The following is an 18,181-nucleotide window of genomic DNA, read 5'->3' as shown; positions in this document are numbered from 1 at the left end:
ACACCATGGAATATTACTCAGCCACTAAAAAGAATTCATTTGAATCAGTTCTAATGAGATGGATGAAACTGGAGCCCATTATACAGAGTGAAGTAAGCCAGAAAGATAAAGACCATTACAGTATACTAACACATATATATGGAATTTAGAAAGATGGTAATGATAACCCTATATGCAAAACAGAAAAAGAGACACAGATGTACAGAACAGACTTTTGGACTCTGCGGGAGAAGGCGAGGGTGGGATGTTTCAAAAGAACAGCATCGAAACATGTATATTATCTAGGGTGAAACAGATCACTAGCCCAGGTTGGATGCATGAGACAAGTGCTCAGACCTGGTGCACTGGGAAGACCCAGAGGGATCGGGTAGAGAGGGAGGTGGGAGGGGGGAGCGGGATGGGGAATACATGTAAATCCATGGCTAATTCATGTCAATGTATGACAAAAACCACTACAATACTGTAAAGTAATTAGCCTCCAACTAATAAAAATAAATGAAAAAAATAAAAAAATTAAAAAAAAAATTAAAAAAAAATCTAAATGGAAAAAAAAATTAAAAGTATATTTTATTATGTACAGTTGACATCCCTGACTGTAATACCATCCTTAACTGTCATCTTTTATGCAGTTCTGCTTGAAATATTAATGAGGGGCACTTCCCTGGTGGTCCAGTGGTTGAGAATTTGCCCTACAGTGTGGGGAGACGTGGGTTCGATCCCTGGTCAGGGAACTAAGATCTCGAATGCCTTAGGGCAGCTAAGCCCGTGTGCCACAACTACTGAGCCTGTGTGCAGCAACCAAGACTTGACACAGCTAAATAAATAAATACTTAAAAAAACAAAAAAAAGAAATATTAATGAGAATTACCTCAGAAGTCATATACAAGTGGCTTCAAGGGGTTGTCAGTCTTGTTCCCCAAAATATGATTATGAAGCAGTTCTAAGGCATTAACTATAAGATTATTTTTGTTTTAATCTTTAATGAACATTTTATTATAGAATAAATATACTTATTCTGTATTAATATAATAAAGAATAGCAAGGAGAGATAAAAAAGCCTTGCTAAGTGATCAATGCAAAGAAATAGAGGAAAACAACAGGACAGGAAAGCATCTTAGCCAGGTGATATATGAACTCCTTCCCAGCCATGCAGGGCTTCCCTGGTGTCTCAGACAGTCAAGAATCTGCCTGCAATGCAGGAGACCTGGGTCTGATCTCTGGGTCAGGAAGATCCCCACTATTCTTGCCTGGAGAATCCCATGGACAGAGGAACCTAGACAGTACAGTCCATGGGGTCACAAAGAGTCAGACACGACTGAGTGACTCACACTTTCCTGTCATGTAAGTCCCTTCCAGCTTTCCAAGTTTGTGAAAATTATCCAGAACACACACACAACTGCAGTCAAGTGGCGGCCTCTACTGTGGTGGGCTTTCTATGGGGAAAAAACTTGTTTCACTAGCCGTCTATCACCATCTCATGGCTCAAATAAAATAATTATCTTACACAATGAAAGATCTGACAAACTTTCATTCTGTGTGTTACCATAATTTTGTGGTAACTATTTTAACTCCTCAATCTCTCTGGATACTCACTTTACTAAAGGATTCTAGTCCCTTTAGAGAGAACAATAAGGAAGATGCAGGTGTGTATGTATGGAAGGTGGGTTATGAAAAATATTATCTTAATGAGACTATCAGAAGTGATAAAAATGAAAATATTACCTGCTGAGCTTGAGTGACCATCTCCTTATAGATAGTATCAAGGCTGACATTTGATAAAGTGGTTAATGCTGATACAATTGTTTCTGCTTGTGCTTTGTCAAATCCTATAAACAGCAAATAGGTTTTTATATTTTTTAAAAAGTGCACATCCTTCTCAAGATAGACTGTCATTTAAATTTTCATATAGTTGACTCCTGAACAACATGGATTTGAACTGACTAGGTCCACTGAGATGCAGGTTTTTCTCAATAGTAAATACTAATATACCACACAATCTGTGGTTGGTTGAACCCATGGATGAGGAATTGTGGACAGAGGGCCACTATAAAGTTACAGGCAGAGTTTCAACTGCGCAGACAGTTGGTGTCCCTAACCCCTGTGTTATTCAAGGGTCAACTGAAGCCTCTTAAAAAAATAAAAAGGTTATAATTAAAAACCAACAGATTATGCTAAGTTACTCTCTAAAAGCACTCTCCAATTTTAATTCCACTGATCCATTTCCCCATATCTACATCAACATTGGTATTACTGGTCTTTTTTTTTTTTTGAGTATATAATTGGTTTAAAAATGGTATTGCATTGTTATTTTAATTTCTACTTAAAAATTGCATTTAAGTATCTTTACATATGGGTTTCGCTGGTAGTTTAGCTGGTAAAGAATCCACCTGTAATGTAAGAGACCTGGGTTCGATCCCTGGATAGAAGATCCCCTGGAGAAGGGAAAGGCTACCCACTCCAGCATTCTTCTGGGCTTCCTGGGAGGCTCAGACAGTAAAGAATCTGCCTGCAATGAAGGAGACCTGGGTGGGGAAGATCCCCTGGAGGAAGGCATGGCAGCCCACTCCAGTATTCTTGCCTGGAGAATCCCATGGACAGAGGAGCCTGGTGGGCTACAGTTCATGGGGCTGCAGAGTCAGACACGACCAAGTGACTAAGGACAACAGCCCATCTTTACATATATTTATTTTTCTGAGAGCTGTTTATGGCCTCTGTCCATTTTCTATAAAACTGCTTAACTTTTCTTATTGACTCATATGAATTCTTTGTATATTAAAGCAATAGGCTCATTGTCACATATGTTGCTAACATTTTTAACCTTATAGATATCCTCTGATACACAGATTTAAATATTTCTGTGGTCACATCTGTCTTTACTTTCATTGCCTTTCAGTCTTATGTTTTGCTTCCTTACTCTATAAAAGTCTAAAAATATTTCTATATTATAATATTCTTTATAGTTTTTCTTTTACATTTAGCTTTTAATCAATCTAGAATTTATTTTCAGTAAAGGAATTTATTCCAATAGCCAGTCATTTATCATAACTCAATTATTAAAGTCCTTCCTTTCCCTAATTTGTAATGTCTTTTTAATTGCTTTCTAAGATATATATATATACACCTTACAATGATATATATGTTCATATATGCACACATACTTGTTTTTGAATGCCACTTTATTCCTTTAAGTCAACTCTTCTATTCCTATAGTATCACATACTTTAAGTAACTGTTTTCATATCTGGTAATTTTTTGTGACTGTTCTTTGATTTTTTAAATTTTTAATAGAAAATAAAAATTTGTTTTTCTTCTTTTCTGTTGTGCTTGTACTTCTACATGAACTTAATATCATACTAGAAACAATGGTTGTTTTTTGTACATAATTGGAAACATTCTGTACATGTAATCTTACATAATGCTTTTTTCAATGAACATATCTTGAGCATTTCTCTTTTCAGTAAAGATTTTCTAAGTTATACCATTTTCATGACTAAAATACTCCACTTATGAACAGGTTTTATATTTAAATGACGACTTGTAATGGTTGATAACGGTGATGTTGTCTTGACTAGGTAATCTATTATGAGTGCTGTTAACATTCTCCTTCAGGAGGGATCCATGTTTCTCACCATGAGCTTCCAAGTCCAGAACCAATGCATGTGTATCAAAAGTTAATTTCCTTTGTTCTAACGGAGTTATGTCCACTCGCCTCATATCATATCCTTCCTTGGTTGTGGTGGTGAAGAAGTCTGAAAAGAGAATTATTTTTCTGTAGTAACAGAAGCATCACACTCTAGCTTCTAAAGCATTTCCCCCATAAACCTATAATATAGTTCCAGCTCTTCTGCTCAGGAATTCTGTAATTTCAAGCAAGATAACTCCTGAGTCCATCGTTTTTTTAGCTGAAAAGTCTCCAACATTATTCTGTATCTAGAAAATAATCAATAAATGTTTTCTTTCTTTCAGTATTCTGAAATTTTAAGAGTCAGTTTAACATCGTAATATAATATACATCAAGAACTTTGGATATTACTGCCACAAAACTGCCCAGCTCTTAGTACTCTTTTATACGGCTTAGTCTTTCATACAGCTATGATAATTTAGAGCTATGATAACTGTTTATACATATGTTCCCATCTAAAGCAGCTTTCTGTCCTCCCACTCTTAAATATTCACATTTTTGCCTACACAGTTCTCAGTTCTGATTGGAAATTATCTTATTTACTGTTTGTCTCTCTGAACCAGAATGTCAGCTCCATGAGGCCTTGACTGTTTTTCATTACTGTACTTCTAGTACCTAAAACTGGAGAAGGAAATGGCAACCCACTCCAGTATTCTTGCCTAGGAAATACTGTGGACAAAGTCTGAGCCTGCTGGGTGACAGTCCATGGGGTTGCAGAGTCAGACATGACTTAGCAACTGAGCACAGTACCTAAAACAGTGCTTGGCAAATGATATTTTATTGTTGAACCAATCAGTGAACTGGATTTAAAATCCTGGAGTATTCAGTGGTATCAACATAAAAGACCTGCAAAGTTTTTCTTAGTTTCGACATAAATGTCCTATTTCAATAAACTCTCGATTTTTAACCTAGACACAGAATGGTTCTGTTTTACCTACTGCTGATGATTTTATTAAAAAGGGAAGTCTGTCCATACACAACTTTATTGCTATTATTATGTATTAAGTAAAATAACTGCTAATTAGCATAAACACCCAGTTAAACACAAGGTACTATACTAGATACTTTATATACTACCAAGGCAAGGTGGATTATCCATCTTTTTAGGTAAGAAAATCAAGCCTAGGAAAAGTAAAGCCTAAGGTTTTGCCTAAGGTCATAGTCTCTGGCAGAATTGGGATTCAGACTGCAAACGCTGTTTCCATGCTGTCCTTTTTATCCTAAGTCACTTAAGACATCCAGGCACTTAAAAGACAAAGCTGCAACCTCAAGTATTACTTATTCTGCTAGTAGAGTGTATGGCAAATGTGATTCCTTCCCATGTATCTTGCCAGTCAAGAAACATCTGAGTGCTAGGCATGTGTTGGGGACAGGGGATGATAAGCAAAACCAGACATAACAGATATCTTCACTGACTTTATAAACTGGAAGGCAGGAAACAGATTTTTTCTTTTTTAATCTAAACATAAACTCTAAATTCAAATAATGAAAGAGTAATGTCCAGTCCTTTAGACTAACTCATTCAAGTACTCAGATGAGTTCTGGTAACCAGATATAAAAGGAAGCAGATGTAAAGGTGGATCAGTTTTGCACATGTGCGTGCGCGCACACACACACACATTAGCACAATGGTCAGCAATATTCCTGGCTTTGAGTGCCACCAGGAACAGGGGCCCCCAACCCCTCAGCCACGGACCAGGTGCAGCAGGAGGTGAGAGGCAGGTGAGCAAGTGAAGCTTCGTCTGCGTTTCCAGCCTCTCCCCACTGCTTGCGTTACCACCTGAGCTCTGTCTCCTGTCACACCAGGGGTGGCCTCAGTCTCTGTCCTCGTAGGAGTACAAACCCTACTGTGAACTGTGCACATGAGGGATCTAGGTTCCCTGTGAGAATCTAGCACCTGACGATCTGGTGGACAAGTGAGGTGGTGATGCCGGTGCCGGGGAGCGGCTGCAAATACAGTTACCATTAACAGCAGCTTGACTGCACAGAGACCATAATAAATCAACTGCTTGCAGACTCACATGAAAACTATATCAGGGAATGGCAGCTGACAACTAAGGTGCATCTGGTAGCAAGCTTTAAGTCAGAATCCAGTATTCTAGTCCATGCGTGGCCTGCCCATTATTATTCACCACTTCTGCACTGGATCGTCTTCTTACCTTTTCCATATCTTCCAAATTTTTAAACATGTTCATATCTGCTAATTCTTACATCTGTCAGTTTTAGCTTGGTTTCAAATGGTTGATTTTTCGTCTTCATTATGGGATTTTTCTCTTATTATTTTTTCATGCTTGGTGATTTCTGATTGGATGCTAAAAAGATTGTTACCTTGTTTGGTGGTGGATGTATCTATATTATAAATATTCTTGAACCTCATTCAGGAATGCATTGAAATTACTTAGGATTGGTTTGACTTTTCTCCTTATATACAAATAAATGTATATGTATGTGTGTATATAAATATATGAAACATCCAGGAAGATTTAAAAAAAAAAAAACTGGAGAATGGTAGGTTCTATAATACTGCCACAAAGGTAGGAAAGTAGATACAGGGAATAGGGCGAATGGACCAGAAAATCAGACTGACCCTGACTCTGAAGATCATGGCTTACAATCCAACAGTATTTAAAGTTTATCCTATAGGCCAGTGGTTCTCAACCTTATTTGTGTATCAGATTCAGCTATGAAGATTTTAAAAATAAATATACCTAAATATAACTTTTAGAGCTACTGTGTAGTAGTTTTGAGGTATAGTCCAAGCCTATAATGCTTTAAAACCTTAACAGGCAGGACTAATGCAGTCAGATTTCTAAGTCAAAGCAGCCACTATTGGTCAAAGTTCTATGAAAATAGTAACAATATGAATATGCTCTTCAACATTTGTATTGCATGCATTTTCTAGCCCTTCAAAGAATCAAAGTAGAATAAAAAGCGTAAAACTGAAGCAAACTGTGGAGTCCATACATAGCTGCTGCTCTTCATCCTTCACTCTGACAGTGGTCTGCTTTCTTTCCTAAGTAGTAAACCTGCAGAGGCAGCTGGCGTGTAACATTTTGTAGAACATGTGAGTTATATGTAAATCACATGTAAAGAAACAATCATTTCTTAGATGGCCCAACTGAGTAATATTTATCTTAGGGGAGACATCAAGATGGCAAAATAGAAGTGGGTAGAGCTCACAGAACACACAATTCTCACAAAACACCTACTGAACACTAGCATATCTCATACACTCGAAGTTCCAAGAAAGATCATCACGTGATAAGATTAAAGGGGAAGAGAGAGAGAAAAAAGAAAGAAATTGGGATGGAACTGGTGCAAGGAAAAAAGTTCCCTCACTCTGGGAATCCCCATTACTGGCTAGGCGATCAGCTGGGACAGAAAGGGTGCTTCAGAGGCTCAGAGAAGAGAGCAACAGAGGCCTGCGGAAGGCAGAACGGAGGGCAGCCCAGCTGGTCCTGGCCACCTCACTGCGCCCCGAGCCTGAGACGCACGTCTGCTGGTGCGCCTGGGGGCTAAGTGTCGAAACTCAAGTTTCAGCAGACAGATCCTGGAGAGGACGGACCTGTCAGTCCCAATGGGGCTGGAGTGTGGTCTGGGTTGCAACTGCAAGTGTGCACAGGATGAAGCCTGCTCTGCCACAGAAGCTCCATGGTAAATCCAAGCGTGAGTGGAGGGGCGGCCTCAGTTTTGGCATGCCCACAGCAGGTGTGGCTCTGATTCGATTAGCGTGGGGAACACACAAGTGCCAGCAGGCTGCCTACACCCAGAGGTAGGGTTGAAATCTGGGCATGTCCCCACAGATGCGTGACTGGCAGATTTATGATGCTGGTGTCTTTGTAAACTCAGGAGTCAATTAAATTAGAAAACTCATGTGCTGAAATGAAAACCAAATTAAAGGAATAAACAGCAAACTAAATAATGCAAAAGAACAAAGAAGTGATCTGGAAGATGGAATACTGGAAATCACCCAATCAGAAGAGCAGACAAAAAAAAAATGAAGAAAGATGAAAGCAACTTAAAGACCTATGGGATAATATAAAGTATGCCAATCTATGTATTATAGGGATCCCAGAAGAAGAAAGAGAAAAGGGGGTTGAAAATGTATTTGAAAAATTGAAAAAAATTATGGCTGAAAACCTCCCAAACCTAAAGAAGGAAACAGATATCCAAGTACAGGAAGCACAGAGGATCCCAACCAAGACAAACAGACCTGCACCAAGATACTTTATAATTAAAATGGCAAAAGTTAAAAAGAGAGGATTTTAAGGGCAGCAAAAGAAAAAGAATTAGGTATAAGGGAACCCCCTTAAGGCTACTGGCTTATTTCTCTGGTGGCAGGATATATTCAAAATAAGGGAAAACCATGAAACCTAAGATACTCTACTTAGCAATATTACCATTCAGAATAGATGGAGAGATGAAGAATTTCTCAGACAAGCAAAAACTAAAGGAATACAGCAATACTAGACCTATCCTAAAAAAAAAAGAAAGAAAATTGAAAAAAGTTTCAAAATAGACAAGCAGGAATCGAGAGCAAGAGAAGAGCAACACTAGGAAAGTAAATCACTTAAATAAACCAGTACAGAGATTAAGAGAAAAAATTTAAGAAAGTGAGAGGGTAACAGGCAGGAAGGCCAGGGGTCTCCAAACAAGGAAATAAGGCTGCAAGTGTCAGACATTTTTTATCTCTCTTAAGTGGCAGGAGGAAAGAAACAAGTGTTAAATTTTTTCCCCCTTCTTTACACGAATTTAAAAAGAGGTTTCTTTTTAAAATTCTGTGTTGTCATAATAACACCTGGTTTCACCTGAACTTTTCTCAAACCTTGAGCTAACCAATGCATTTTTCTTACAAAAATGTTTGTCTTAAGCTATGTTAATGAACTATGTATTTACCCTAGACTATCTTTAAGTGGTTCCACCTAAGACTCAGAACCGACCTGACAAACCAGTACGTTTTACTCATGCAAGTGTTCTCTTAAGCTATGTTAGCGGGACTGTATTTGCTTGGAAACCTGCCTTTCTTCAAGATTCATGTCCATCATTTTACAGCCCGGGACAGCTCCCCTTGGGCCAGTGCTATCCCAAAATGCATGTTGTGGGTGAGGGGCCTAGTGCCAGTCTCCAAGTTTTCAGACAGCCCTTTCTCCAATTAGCAGCCTGCTGGTAGCTCTATAACATCCGGCTGAAGACTAGCAGGGGGGCACTCTTTCTGCCCCTTCTGATATCTATGTCAGAAGCTTTCTCTATCTCTTTTATACTTTAATAAAACTTTATTACACAAAAGCTCTAAGCTATCAAGCCTCGTCACTGGCCCCAGACTGAATTCTCCTCATAAGCCAAGAATCCTGGTGTCTTTCACGGCTCAGCAACTACCTTTCAGAAGTAATTATAACTACAATGAACAGAAAAGGATAAACAAGAAGATGTAAAAACAGGACAGCAAAATAAAAAAAATGTGGGTAAAGGGAGTATGAAAATGTTGATCTTTTACACTGTGTTTGAGCTTATATGACTACCAATCTAAAGCAAGAAGATACAGTAATGGATTAACAAACTTGGACACTAGGTAACCACAAATCAAAAGCCTACAATAGATTCACAAACACCAAGAAGAAAGGCACTCAAGCATAGAACAAAAGAAAACCATCAAACCACACTGAAACACAGAAAGCAAAAGAAACAAATACAGAATCAACTGGAAAACAAGGTTTAAAATAGCAATAAATACATATCTATCAATAATTACCTTAAATGCCAATGGACTAAATGCTCCAATCAAAAGACTTAAGAGTGGCAGACTGGATAATAAAGCAAGAATCAATATTATGTTGTCTACAAGAAACCCAGATAAACAGAATAAGAAATGAAAGAGGAGAAATAACAACTGAAACTGCAGAAATACAAAAAACTAAGAGAATACTTTGAATAATTATATGCCAATAAATTGGACAACCTAGAAGTCAACAAGTTGCTAGAAACACGGAGCCCCCAAAACTGAATCAAGAAGAGATAATATGAACAAAACAACTGCTTGAATGTGAATTAGAATGTATAATTAAAAACACTCCCTGCAAACAAAAGTTCAGGATGGGATGGTTACACTGGAGAATTCTACCAAATATACAAAGAAGAACTTATACTGATCCTTCTCAAACTCTTCCAAAAGACTAAAGAAGAGGGAACACTCCACAGGTCATCCTATGAAGTCACTATTACCCTGATACCCAAACCAGACAAAGACATTACCAAAAAAGAAAATTACAGGTCAATATCTCTGATGAATATAGATGCAGAAATCCTCAACAAAATATTAGCAAATTGGATCCAACAACACATAAAAGGATCATACATCATGATCAAATTAGTTTCACTCAGGAACACAAAGATGGTTCAACACACACCAATCAATGTGCATTTCTTTACACTAACAATGAAATATCAGAAAAGGAAAGTCAGAAAACAGTTCTTTTAAAAGCTGCATCAAAAAAAAAAAACAACAACAAAAAAACAAAATAAAAACAACAACAAAAAACAAAACAAAACTTAGGAATAAACCTGACCAAGGAGGTGAAAAAGTTATATGCTGAGAATTATAAAACACTAATAAAACTGAAGGTGATTCAAAGAAATGGAAAGAAACCCCATGCTCTTGGATTAAAAGAATATTGTTAAAATGAACATACTATCCAAAGCAATATACAGATTTAATATGATCCCTACCAAATTACCCATGACATTTTTCACAGAACTAGAACAAATAATTTTAAAATTTATATAGAACCACACACACACACACACACACACACACACACACGCACAAACCCGTCACAATTGCCAAATTAATCCTCAAGAAAAACAACAAAGCTGGAGGCATAACCCGCCAAGACTTCAAACAATACTATGAAGCTACAGTAATTTGAACAGTGTGGCACTGGCACAGAAACAGACATATGGATCAACGGAACAGGACACAGAGCCCAGAAATAAACCCACAGCCCTGTGATGAATTAATCTTTGACAACTGATGCAAGAATACACAATGGAAAAAAGAGAGTCTTTTTAGCAAGTGGTGTTGGGAAACCTGGTAAATCAATGAAATTAGAACACTCCTTACACAAGAAAATACTCAAAATAGCTTAAAGACTTAAATATAAGATATGACACCATTAAACTCCCAGAAAAGAACACAGACAAAACATTCTCTGACATAAATTTTATCAATGTTTTCTTAGGTAGTCTCCCAAGGCAACAGAAATAAAAACAAAAATAAATGAATGGAACCTAATCAAAATTATGAGCTTTTGCACAGCAAAGGAAACCATAAACAAACTGAAAAGACAGCCTATGAACTGGAAGAAAATATTTGCAAATAATGCAAATGACAAGGGACTAATTTCCAAAACACAAACATCTCAAACAGCTCAATGACAGAAAAAAAAACCAATCAAAAAATGTGTAGAAGACTTAAAAAAATATTTTTCCAAAGACATACAGATGACCAAAAGGCACAGGAAAAGACATCCAAGATTAATAATTAGAGAAGTGCAAATGGAAACTACAAGGTATCACCTCACACCGGTCAGAATCGCCGTCATCAAAAGTCTACAAATAATAAATGCTGGAGAGGGTGTGGAGAATAGGGAACCCTCCTATAAGTTGGTAGAAATGCAAACTGGTACAGCCACTATGGAGAACAGTATGCAAGTTCCTTAAAAAATTAAAAATAGAGTTACTATAAAATAGAGTTACTAAAAATAGAGTTACTATATGACCCAGTGATCCCACTCCCGGGCACATACCCAGAGAAAATCAGAATTCGAAAAGATACATGCACCCCAATATTCTTTGCAGCACTGTTTACAATAGCCAGGATGTGGGAGCAACCTAAATGTCCATCAGCAGAGGAGTGGATAAACAAGATGTGGCATAGACACACACACACACTACTACTCAGTCATAAAAAAGGAAATAATGCCATTTGCAACAACATGCAGGTACGTAGAAAATGTCATACTAAGTGAAGACACACAAAGACAAATATTGTATGATATTGCTTATATGTGGAATGTGAGAAAATGTAGCAAACGAACAGAAATAGTAAGAGGTGTAGAAAACAAACTTGTGGTTACTACGCGGGAGAAGGGAAGGATAAATCAGGAGACTGGTGCTGACACAGACACACTACTATATGAAAAACATACTAATAAGAACCCACTGTATAGCACAGGGAACTCAACCTAACACTCCAGAATGACCTATAGGATCTAAAAAAGATTGGATATATGCATAGCTATAGGGGCTTCCCAGGTGGTGCTAATGGTAAAGAACCCACCTGTCAATGCAGGAGACTTGAGAGACTCAGGTTTGACCCCTGGGTTAGGAAGATCCCCTGGAAGAGTGCATGGCAACTCACTCCAGTATTCTTGCCTAGAGAATCCAATGGACACAGGAGCCTGGTGGGCTACAGCTCATAGGATCACAAAAAGACACAACTGAAGAGACTCAGCACACACGCGTATGTATAACTGATTCCCTATGCTGTACGGCAGAAACTAACAACACTGTAAATCAGCTATATTCTCATAAAAATTTAAAAAGAATTAAAAAAAAAGATTATATACACAATGGAATATTACTCAGCCACAAAAAAGTGTGAAATAATGCCATCCGCAGCAACATGGATGGACCTAGAGACTATCATACTAAATGGAAGTAAACCAGAGAAAGACAACTATCATATGGTATCACTTACATGTAGCATCTAATAAATGATACAAACAAACTTATTTACACAACAGAAACAGGCTCACAGACATAGAAAAGAAACTTAAGGGGAATGAGTGGGAGAAGGGATAAATTAAGAGTTTGGCATTAGCAGATACAAATTGCTATTTATAAAATCAAATCAACTATGTTTCAATAAAAAAATTTAAAAACAGAAAATAAAGTATAATGGAAAAGAATCTGAAAAAGAACATATAGTATAGATGTGTATATATATAACACCACTGCTGAAACTAACACAACTCTAAATCAACTATACTTGAATTAAAATTAAAAATTAAAAAATATTACTAACTTTAGAGTCGTGACACTTCAATGACATAGCTGATTATTAATATATATTTTTTCATGCTGGTCTGTTGATGTATGCTGTGCTAGTTCCATCAAGATTATCAGCATTAATATATTAAATAATAAACTAACACAAGATCTATGGACTCCACATCCAGAGACTGACTTCTCAGGGACAGCCAAAACTGTTTTAAGAAGCTCAGTGTTTCTGATGTTCTGCTAAGCAAGAGAAATAGTAATGAACTAGGAATCCAGCACCAGTGGTCACAAAACTTACACAAATAACATCTTCCTGTGCCTTGTTTTATCTTTAAAATGGTAATTCAACTAGATGAAAACTAAGATCCTTCCCTGGGTCAGAGACCAAGGTTTTCAAATTCCTTGATTACTGACTTGAGGCAAGCTTAAACTACTTGAACACTGTAAACAATCAATAAATATTTGTTTAGTGATGAGGGACCCAAATTATATTAGCTCTGAAAGTTTACTAAAGATTGAGACTGGGGTGATTTCCCAGGGTTCAAAAAATATCCGTTTTTTGTACAGTCCATCATAATGTGTATGTATGCTAAACTCCATGGGGGTCTCAAAAGAGTTAGATATGACTGAGCGACTAAATACACACACCAACTCAACATCTTTGTTGTCGTTCAGTCGCTCAGTCGTGTCCGACTTTTTGCAACCCAATGGACTGCAGCATGCCAGATTTCCCTGTCATTCACCATCTTTGCAGCTTGCTCAAACTCATGTCCATTGAGTCAGTGATGCCATCCAACCAGCTCGTCCTAAGTAAGTACAAATACCGTGCCAAGGACCCTGGGCACTAAACAAGTCTTAGAGATGGGGCGGGGGGTGTCAATAACTGCAGCCTTACTGTGTGACTAAAATGAAACGAGCAAAACAGCACAAAGTTGTGGTGCTGGGCAGCTCAGTTCACCCGGCACTGAAGAATTAAGGTGAATTCTTTCGCGGTTTAGTGATGAGGGACCTAACATCACTAGATCTAGTGACCCTAGATCACTAGAGAACGCTGAGGTTAGTACGAAGTGCCTACTCTGCAGACAACCCCAAAGGGTTTAAAAATTGTGGGGAAAAGATTCTGGGAATGACTCTCAATAAATTCAGTTGACCAGCACACACTGGTGACAGGCGCGCCCGCCCGTCAACCACTGTAGCTTCGCGTGATCACGTTCCTTTTGCTTGAAAGGCGATTGCCAAATACTGAAAACCACAGCGTAAATAAAGCGCTGGTTGTTCAGCCGCTCAGTCGAGTCCGACTCTGTGACCCCACGGGCTGCAGCATGCCAGGTTTCCCTGTCCTTCATCATCTCTCGGAGTTGGCTCCCGAGTACCGAAAACTAGAGCGAAACTAAAGCGGACCTGACGGGAAACGTGCGCTGTAGATTACCTGGGCTGGAGGACGGCACCCGAGTAACAGTCTAAGTTTGAACAAACCGCGAAAGGTGACGGGCCTCTCCGGGCACAAACTACAACACCTGCGAGGGGGCGGGGACGACCAGCCTCCTTCGACAGAGAAGGGTTCAGAGAGACACCTGGCGGGGCTCGAGCGAAAGAGCCGGGCGGGAAGACAGGCCTTCGGAGGCTCGCGCTCCCGTTCTCGGCCGTCGCGCCTACCGCCTCAACCCCTCGGGGCGAGGCTCGGCAGCAGGGTCGCCAGGCCCCGGAGCGGGCTGGAGGGAGGCGGCGGCACCCTCGCGTTCCTCTCGCCCAAGCCGGCACCAGCCACCGGCACCACCTCCCCACAGAGCACACAGGCATCGGGCGACGCGGTGCCTTTTCTCACCTCTCCGCAGGGCCGGCGAAAAACGCCCACAGGGGCTCGAAACCCGGCGGCTCCCGCCGCCTTCACAACGCAAGAGCGGTCGAAGCCAGCGGCCCCACATTTCACGGGTTTTCCAGCCGGAGGCAGCCGGGTGAGAAGACAGGGCGAATCGCGCTCAGGCTTTCGGGCAACGTAGTTCTGGCGCCAAGAGCATGCTGGGAAATGTAGTTTTCGGCCCGTAGCAACTACACAGGGCTTCCCGGCACAGGCTCGCACCGCGCGCGGTCTCGCGAAGTTGGGCCCCTCCACAGACTGACCCGGAGCTCACCAGCATGGTTCACAGCGGCTCCGCTTCTCTCACCGCCTCACCCCAACCCGTACACGCCGTTACCGCCCTAAGAAGCGGAATCTTGTTTCAGAACCTCCCGGTGCCCGTTCTCTGGCAATGAGGTGTGCAGCTAAACGGCCGACTCCCGCCGGAGAGCCAGCGGCCATCACCGGTTTGGATTGGTGGACGACAGAGTCACGTCCAACCCCGCGGCAACCTGGGACGTGCAGGTCTTGGCCGCCGAGCATGCCGGGAGTTGCGCAGAGCGCTTCTGGGAAGTGTAGTCCCCCCGAGGCTCTTATTTCTCATTTCTTGCCGCTTCTCCCTCTAGTGTAGGGGAGGACCATATTTATTTGGTTTAGTTGCTGTCTTGAGGGAAATTGAATTCTCTAGTTTCTCGGGACGACCTGATTTATATATCACCATTTTATCTCTCTCAGACCTCAGTTACTCCAGTTTTCCCCACATGGTAAAACGTTAAAAGTAGCAGCACACAGTAGTTGTGGGGTTCAGATGCGGGGATGCCAGTACTTCGACCACCTCATGCGAAGAGCTGACTCATTGGGAAAGACCCTGATGCTGGGAGGGATCGGGGGCAGGAGGAGAAGGGGACGACAGAGGATGAGATGGCTGGATGGCATCTCCAACTCGATGGGCATGAGTTTGAGTAAACTCTGGGAGTTGGTGATGGACAGGGAGTCCTGGCGTGCTGCGATTCATGGGGTCGCAAAGAGTCGGACACGACTGAGCGACTGAACTGAACTGAACTGAACTGATTCTCTGTAAATTCTTTCATATTAGTTCAAACGACAAAGAACCTGCCTGCGGTGAGGGAGACCTGGGAACATCCTCTGGAGGAGGGCATGGCTGCCCACTCCAGTTTTCTTGCCTGGAGAATCCCCATGGACAGAGGAGCCTGGCGGGCTGCAGTCCATGGGGTCGCCAAGGGTCGGACACGACTGAGGGCCTAACACAGCAAAGTGGTGAACAACCGCCAGATTTTCGTGGCTTAATTATTCTTACAAGAATGTAAACTTAGCACTCAATCTTACCGATTTGTTTTCAGCGCTTTGCGTCAGCCGAGTGACAAGCACCGTTCTAAGCACTGAGACACGCTAGAAGAACAGGAGTCCCTTCGCCACCACATTGTTAACCGGCTATACCCCAGTGCAAAATAAAAAGTTTAAAGTAGGGGGGGAAGAAAGAAGAGAAGGAACACAATTCCTGACAGGGCTTTAACAGTGTATGGAGAGGAAATATAAATGATTATTTAAATATTGAAAAACAAAGAACAACCCCTCCTCAAAAAGAGTTTAATCTCACAGCTTAAAAAAAAAAAAGGTATAACAGAAGGATATATCATTATTACCTGTTAAACATTTTCTAAAAAATAATGATCAGTTCTACCAAATAAACCATCAGATACAGTTGCGCAAGCTACTGGCAGGAGTTTATGTTAGTATAACATATTTGGAAAACAATGTAATAATATATATAAACTCTAAAAATTGAATAGCTAATTTCACTTCTAAGAATTTACTCTAAAAAAAATTACCTTGTAGCTAAGATTTTTTTTAAGTTTTTATTATTATTTATTTATTTGGCTGCACAAGGGATATTTTAATTGCGGCATGTGGGATCTAGTTCCCAGACCAGGGATTGAACCTGGGGCCCTCCGTTGGGAGTGTAGCATCTTAGCCACTGGGCTACCAGGGAAGTCCCTGTAGCTAAGATTTAAAAAAAAATTTTAACTCTTGCAGTGTTATTTATAATAATGACAGATTAGAAATAATCTGGTGGCTCAGATGGTAAAGAATCCACCTGCAATGCCAGAGACCTGGGTTTGATCCCTGGGTTGGAAAGATCCCCTGGAGAAGGGCATGGCAATCCACTCCAGTATTCTTGCTTGGAGAATCCCCATGGACAGAGGAGCCTGGTGGGCTACAGTCTATGGGGTGGCAAAGAGTTGGACATGACTGAGTGACTCAGCACAGCACAGAAATAATTTAAATATTCAAAATGATTCAGTAACTTGCAGAAATATCCCTAATTGGAATATTATGCAATCATTGCTGCTACGTCGCTTCAGTTGTGTCCGACGCTATGAGACCCCATAGATGGCAGCCCACCAGGCTCCCCCGTCCCTGGGATTCTTCAGGCAAGAACACTGGAGTGGGTTGCCATTTCCTTCTCCAATGCATGAAAGTGAAAAGTGAAAGTGAAGTCGCTCAGTCGTGTCCGACTCTTAGCGACCCCATGGACTGCAGCCTACCAGGCTCCTCCATCCATGGGATTTTCCAGGCAAGAGTACTGGAGTGGGGTGCCATTGCCTTCTCTGATGCAATCATTAAAAAAACTTAGTGACAAGAAAATGTTTAATTTGTATACTTATATAACTATATCCCCAATATGATTTTAAGTCTGTTAAATGAGATAAGTAAAGTCAACAGGTGTTATTAATAAAAATAACTCCAACTGCTCTTTAGGAGCTCTCAGTATACTGGAAGAAAAAGACCAGTAAGTGAGAACACAAAATTTTTATTTACCTTAAATTCAATAATGATTATGAAAAAATGAATCTCTTTAATATTAATACATATTATTATTTGTATTACTATAAAATTCTCTCCCCAACACACACACACAGTGTTGATGTTGGGCCAATCATATTCCTTTCTGCGGAATTAGTGACTGAATTCAGGGATTCTTAATCATCTTCTGAAATTGCTGGAACAATAGCAAGTGAATTTGGGAGCCCACACAGCCTCATTTTGCCAAAGAAGTACAGAGGCAGGGATAGCAGATGAAGTGAATCCACATGGTATTCAGCTAATAGATTTAGCCACTTCCTGAGTCCCTTGGACAGCAAGGAGATCCAACCAGTCCATCCTAAAGGAAATCAGGCCTGAATATTCAGTGGAAGGACTGATGCTGAAACTGAAACTCCAATACTTTGACCACCTGGTGCAAAGAACTGACTCATTGGAAAAGACCCTGATGCTGGGAAAGATTGAAGGCGAGAGGAGAAGGGGACGAGAGAGGATGAGATGGTTGGATGGCATCACTGACTCGATGGATATGAGTTTGAGTAAACTCTGGGATTTGGTGATGGACAGGGAGACCTGGTGTGCTGCAGTCCATGGGGTTGCAAAGAGTCGGACACGACTGAGCGACTGAACTGAACTGAGACCTGGGCAGCCCAGGTGGCGCTAGTGGTGAAGAACCCAGCTGCAAACACAGGAGATGTAAGAGACGTGGTTTTAATCCCTGGGTTGGGAAGATCCCCTGGAGGAGGCCATGGCAACTCACT

The 18,181-nt window shown here is 40.5% G+C and overlaps 1 protein-coding gene across 4 annotated transcripts in view; it reads right to left on the bottom strand.

Moving 5' to 3' along the window:
- Positions 1-15,073, bottom strand: part of CCDC90B (coiled-coil domain containing 90B) — a 31,301-nt gene extending 16,228 nt beyond the window's left edge. For 2 of the 4 annotated variants that reach the window (XM_065936974.1, XM_065936975.1), the window contains exons 1-3: positions 14,565-15,073; positions 3,630-3,749; positions 1,723-1,826 (exon numbers count right to left, since the gene is read on the bottom strand). In XM_065936974.1, the coding sequence (XP_065793046.1) occupies positions 1,723-1,826; positions 3,630-3,749; positions 14,565-14,664 (324 nt within the window). In that variant the 5' untranslated portion in view covers positions 14,665-15,073. The remainder of the gene's footprint in view (positions 1-1,722; positions 1,827-3,629; positions 3,750-14,564) is intronic. The other 2 variants (XM_065936973.1, XM_065936976.1) reach the window with 2 other exon arrangements.
- Between the last annotated feature and the right edge of the window lie 3,108 nt (positions 15,074-18,181).

This window comes from Muntiacus reevesi, chromosome 5, assembly GCF_963930625.1.
Source record: "Muntiacus reevesi chromosome 5, mMunRee1.1, whole genome shotgun sequence".
In the NCBI taxonomy this organism is placed as follows: Eukaryota; Metazoa; Chordata; class Mammalia; order Artiodactyla; family Cervidae; genus Muntiacus; species Muntiacus reevesi.
This window is presented reverse-complemented; position numbering and strand designations above follow the sequence as displayed.